This window comes from Mustela putorius, unplaced genomic scaffold, assembly GCF_011764305.1.
Source record: "Mustela putorius furo isolate JIRA1106 unplaced genomic scaffold, ASM1176430v1.1 tig00003899_pilon_pilon_pilon, whole genome shotgun sequence".
In the NCBI taxonomy this organism is placed as follows: Eukaryota; Metazoa; Chordata; class Mammalia; order Carnivora; family Mustelidae; genus Mustela; species Mustela putorius.
The window spans coordinates 16,561,609-16,567,608 of record NW_025422048.1 but is presented as its reverse complement, the minus strand read 5'-3'; the positions used below and the strand labels follow the sequence as shown (position 1 = coordinate 16,567,608).

General features: G+C 39.0%; 1 protein-coding gene across 5 annotated transcripts in view; it reads left to right on the top strand.

Annotated features, from left to right (window-relative positions):
- The first annotated feature begins 217 nt into the window (after positions 1 to 217).
- The window catches only part of PHF6 (PHD finger protein 6), a 46,733-nt gene continuing 40,950 nt past the window's right edge, over positions 218 to 6,000 (top strand). For 3 of the 5 annotated variants that reach the window (XM_013048916.2, XM_004778409.3, XM_045068017.1), the window contains exons 1-3: positions 225 to 403; positions 4,330 to 4,513; positions 4,736 to 4,837. In XM_013048916.2, coding sequence (XP_012904370.1) covers positions 4,376 to 4,513; positions 4,736 to 4,837 — 240 coding nt within the window. In that variant the 5' untranslated portion in view covers positions 225 to 403; positions 4,330 to 4,375. Of the gene's footprint in view, positions 404 to 4,329; positions 4,514 to 4,735; positions 4,838 to 6,000 lie in introns of all 5 variants that reach the window. The other 2 variants (XM_004778410.3, XM_045068018.1) reach the window with 2 other exon arrangements.

Below are 6,000 nucleotides of genomic sequence, written 5' to 3'. Positions count from 1 at the left end.
CTCTTTTTCTCTATCTCCTCGGCTCCTGCCCCCAAACACTTGGCTGCGCGGCGGACCGGAGAATAGAAGGTACGCGCGCGAGCAGGAGGCGGAGCTTGCCGCCCCGATCTGTCCTGGGGGGTGGCCTCCGCACATGCGCCGTGGTTCTGAGGCTTCAGTTGCCCGGCCGTGCAGCCAATCGGGGCTCGCGGCGCGCTCGGGACGTATTAACGCTGTGTTGAGTCGTTGCGTGCGAGGGGGGCGACGTAAGGGCGCTCGGCGAGCCCGTCTCTCCTCGAATGAAAGGAAACAACCTCCGGCGACAGAGCCCCGCTCCCAGGCGCTGCCGGAGAACCGACACCGACTTCTTTCTCTTTCCCCTCATTGGCGCTTCTCCGCTGCCGTTCGCCTCCGGGCCCCGCCGGTGAGTCCCCCCGGTAGCTTGGGGCCCCCCATTCTCTGCCCGGCGGGAGAAGACAAGGAGGATGGCGGTGGCCAGGCCGCCGCCCCTGCCCGTTGTTAAGGGGGACTCTTGGTGGTCTCGCTTTATTGTCAAGGACCCCCGAAGCGCCGCTCGTTGAAGGCGCTTGGCGAAGAGGCTGCTGAGAAAAGTGCTTTGGGGGAGCTAAGGGAGAGGTTAGGCTTAAGCCTAGACTTCGGGGGAGGGGGCGCAGCATTTAGGGAGGAAAAAATACTGGGAATTTTTAGTCTTTGCCATCGCTTAGGACATATTTGGGAAGGAGGGAGACTCCCAGTTTGGGAAGCTTAAGAGGAAGAATGGTTAGGATGGCAAGAGGGTTAGCTTTACGGGATGAGAAAAAACTCTGGGGTGGGGGGAATTAGGGGCGAAACTGAGATCTGAAACGGAGACTCTTTGAGGGCGAACTCCTGGGGAAGGAGGGTTAAAGAAAGTGGTGGGATATTTGCCTGGATTCGGGAGGATTGGAAAAGGACGATTAGGGGACCCTGACTTGCCGACCGCAAGGACCTGCTAAAGTGTTTTAGAGGAAGATAGTTTTGCGAGTTGATCTAGCGCTTGATTAGAGGGAGGTCGTGGAGTCTAGTGTGTATTGAGGAATAAATAACGGGGAGAGGACCCGGTACATTATGTGTATCGTCCTTTATTATATGGACGAACAGCACGGCATTCTTCTGAAATTTGTTCGTTTCGATATCCTGCGTGGAAGTTGAAAAATCCTTTATTTTTGAAAACCCTTTTCTTTTCATCGGCTTACTACGTAATATCAGGTCTTATTCCTACAGTTCAAATTCTTTCTTACCCTTGGGTTTGAAACAACTGGAAAATTCCTTCAGTTTCCTTTTGAATAACCGCAAAAAGCAGTGCGAAGCATGTAATAATATCGTGCAACCAAATTCAGGTGCCCTTCCGGTTCATTTCTTATTCGTTTATTTCTCTCCGCTCTAACTTTCCTGACAGAAATACTGCTTCTTTGAGGATCACGTTTATGTATTCTGAACTGTGTATTTCAGCTTGATTGCGTGCGGGATTGTTTGATCTTCCGGAACTGCAGTTTTTGTTTTGTTTTTCTGTGAAAATGGTCTTTCAGATACGAGACATTGAATGAGCTCTCGACTTGGTTCTTCAATGCTCTCCTTGATGTTTCAGGTTATTTCTACCTTGGTTCTTTACAGCATCTTGTAAAATCAGGAACGCATTGATGGCTTCAGCGTAACTAATCGAGCTTTTATATTTTGCCAGATATTTAGATGTTTTTCACGCGGATACCTTTGCTTTTTTATTTCTGCTTTATAACACTGTCCATAATATTCTGTTTCTTTTAAGGAAAAGGTTTCATTGTTGGGCGAAAGCATCAAAGTTTGATCTCTGCATGCGCTGAAAAACCTTTTAGACTGAAATTAAAAGGCCATATTGCTGTGTGGATCATTATGAATCTCTTAATATTGGTCCTTGGAATGCCCTTATTCTCCCTAACTAGAGACCACAAATGAGACAGCATTAGATAAAAATCTGTATTTTTATGATAAAGACATTTTTGTTAGGAGTCATTGTTTCCATGATGTTCCCCACTTCATGTTTCACTAGGAGGCTGTAAAAAATTAGCAAGATATGCACAGATGCATTATTTGAATTTTAGTGGAAAAATCCATTTAGTCATTGTACATTGGGGAAAGTTTTTAATTGGTTTGATGCACTTTTTTAGTGTTTCTGTTCACTTTACCATTTTATACTGATTAAGACACTAGAATATTTTTGAATGTAAAATAAAGCATACCTTTTTTCTCTCTTAGATTTTTGGGTCTTTGATATCTGGAAAAGAAAAATTCTCAAAATTAGGAGCACAAATGTACCTGTTTATAAATTCAAAGAGGCAGAATTCAATAGATAGAATCTGAGGGACACCATTTTCAGGATTAATTTCAAGAATAAAAAGTGCTTTTCTACTCCAGGACTTTTTAAAAAACCTTAAACTGGTTTTATAGCATATGCTAGGATTGAACAGAAATTACACATTAAAGATGTCTGTACATATTAGATTCATTATGTGCCATCCTTTGAAATGGCCAGGGATGACCGGGAGAAATGCTGAATGCATTACAGTGGTTTCAGAGTGCCTACTCTTCATTGCATAGTAGTAAAGAAAGCTAATTTAGAACTCACATAGCAAATTTTAGTGCTATTTGTGAATTTTGGTGTTTCGCATGGTTAATTCTAAAGATTTGGCAGCTATATTCTTGATAAAGCAACTGAACACATATTTGCCTGTACAAATGCAAACACACTTCCCCTTTTGTTTCTTTTGTTTCTCTGTTAATGTCTTTTTTTCTTTAATCCTAAAAGTATTTGCTGCCTGTTTTCAATCAGTTTCATGGTTTATAGCCAGTGCTATGAATACAGTACTGTTGTAAAGTATCCGATGCCATTTGGAAGACTGAGGTATTTAAAATTGTCGATAGCATTAAGAGTTTGTTAAACCCATCAATGCGAAGACTGTAAAGGCCTAGGTATAAATGGATTTTAAAAAAAAAAAAGAACCGTTTCTTTGTGGCTTCACCTTAAATTGTAATCCCATGTCTGCATTTTTATATTGTAAAATACTGGCTTGCATCTTCCACCTTCCTGGCATCCGGCAGCTACTGTTCTTGATGGGGAGTAAGTGCCTTTCAGAGAGCTACAAGGTAGCATCAGTGAGTCCAGTTTTCAACATAGTATCATGAAAGCATTTGAGTATACAGAAAAATGGGAAGAATTTCGGGGGATTTTAAGACAAAAATTGGAGATGTTATTGATTGTGTTGTGTGTTGTAGCAGCCTGGATCCAGAACTGCTTAGGTTGGTCGATTTGGGAAAACCACACAAGTCACATCACTGATTTTACACTTGTTTAGATTCTTAAGAATCCCTGTTGAGATTGATGATCTAAATCTGACACCGTCTATGTCAGAGCTTTTCTCCCCCACCCCCTCCTTTTTTTGGGGGGGGGTTGACTCTGCTACCTATAATTATAACTTGACTAGATTTAAGGGTCATTCAGAAAAATTTTCCTTCCTTTTAGACAATATTGCTAATTTAATGTGGAAGTTACTACATTTAGAGCACCACTGTCAGTTTGTAGCTTTAATTTGATAAGCAGGCTTGTGGAGTAAGCCCCAGAGTCAGATAATATAGCTTGTTAAAAATAAATAATTGGTTCCTAAAGTATGCTTTTTGGAATAGATTGTTATAAGCTTAATTTTTTTCTTTACTCTAAAAAGGACTACAATAGCAAAACTTATTAAGGATGTATATACATGATTTTTTTTATATACTTAAAAATAATTCAGATTTTTTAGAGTAAGTGTTCCAGAGTCACGGTTAAGTGCATTCATTTGTCTTTTGTTGGTTTATCACTATGTGAACTTTAAGGAATTGTGCAATTTTAGAATTCTGTTCACTCTGCATATTGTGTCCTTCTCTTAGAAGTTTCTGCTCTGCTCTTAGATACATAATTCTTTGTCTCCTTGAAGAGGCATCTAGCTATATTTAAAAAATATTTTATATTAATTATGTCAGCAGATGGTTGTTTTAGTATCACACATTGTACATTTTTTTATCGATACACACAGAAATCTTTTTAATTATTTCACATATCCCCTAATTTGGAAACAGTTTGATTTTCCTGAATTATTTCATTACCTTGTCTTTATGCATACGTTCATTTTTTTTCCTTACAGAAGCGTTGTAGGTTTTAATATTAATTTGTCTATACTAAATAGCCATTTAAAAATGCATATGTTAAAACTTAGGTTAAATATTAAACAACTTACATGACTGTGCAAATGGGTATTAAAGTGAAATTAACCATTTTGTTGCCCTTTTTATTCTCTGTAGCATTTCTTGAGGCTTAAAGTGGCATTCTAAAAGCAATTTAAAAATCATGTCAAGCTCAGTTGAACAGAAAAAGGGGCCTACAAGACAGCGCAAATGTGGCTTTTGTAAGTCAAATAGAGACAAGGAATGTGGACAGTTACTAATATCTGAAAACCAGAAGGTGGCAGCACACCATAAGTGCATGGTAAGTATAGGCCGGCAACCAAGACACCTGAAACCATGAGAATCCTGACAATGAATATTTCCGAATACGAAAAAACTCAGTTAAATTTTTTAAGAGATGGTTTCTTACGAATGCTATGCCATTTTTACTAGAAAATTTCCTTGTAAAGTTAACATCTTATTCACTGTTGCACTGCAATTTCTTTAAATGTGAACCTTAATTTTTTTTAAATGTAATTTATAGCTCTTTTCATCTGCTTTGGTATCATCACACTCTGATAACGAAAGTCTTGGTGGATTTTCTATTGAAGATGTCCAAAAGGAAATTAAAAGAGGCACGAAGCTGGTAAGTTGGTATTTCTGCCTCTTGAGAATAAAACTTATTTTAAGCTCATTAAAGAGGAAATTGCTTAGTTTACAGTGTATTGCTTTATTAACATTATGATTTTCAATTGCAGTCTTTTTTTTTTTTTTTTTCACCCCCTGAACCAGAAATTCCAAGGTTGGGCTTAACTTGTTTACCACGCAACAAAAAAGGAGCGAATCAATATTTATATTATTCAAATTTTTTTCCTTTTCAAAGAGTCAAAATGTTCTTGGAGGCTGTGTTGACTCAAAAAAACAAGCAGTTTGCTTAATTTGAATATATCGTGTGTTGAATTCTTCATTCAAAATTTTCATGAACCAGATGCTTTTTCATCTTCTCTCATAAAGTCATTGTGGTCATCATGAATGAGGATGACCCTGCCCTTTCAGCAGGAATATGTTAGCACTTGCTGTATTGGACTGTGGTTCAGCTATATAACCCCGCATTTATAACTTAGTATCACTTTTGACGGATTTCACTCTTTGTCTGAAGCTCTGTTACACTGAATGGTCCTGTAATTGTTTTCTACCAGCAACCAGGTGGGCAGGATACTATGTTGCTCTGTTGGAAAAGTAACCTCATCTCAGTTGGCCTTTGTGATCCATTATGGTTTACTTCGAAACACGTCTCTTCATTTGGTTATTATTTTTCCCTTTGAACCCTTTGTTGAAATTATGTCTGCAAATGTGCCTTCAGTTGCTTCACTATTAAGTGCTGCATTATTTTAAAGGTGGGCTTGGCAGAACACAAAGCTGTGTTCTTCAGCGCTGGATGATCTCATGTTTCACAAAGAATTTGAGGAGCAGAGAGCTAGGAACTGTCATGTCGATGACCAGGAATAACCTATTTTTTTTTGAAGTTGTCAGTCTGATAGTAGCAGGGAAAAAAAAGCAAATGAAGAAGTTCAAGGATTTGAGACTGGCTTTAGGATAAATAGTCTAAAACCCTAGAATCAGTATTGGCACAAATGGGAATTCAGAGGCCAGTTTTTGTGGTAGTGAGACCTTAACTGAAAGTATTTCTCCCCCCCACCCCCAAAACTGTAGTAACTATAGAATGCTTCATTTTTTTTTTTTGAATGCTTCGTTTTTTTTAGTGTGATTTTTATTTGGTGGTTTCAGAATTCTTCCATGTTTTTATGG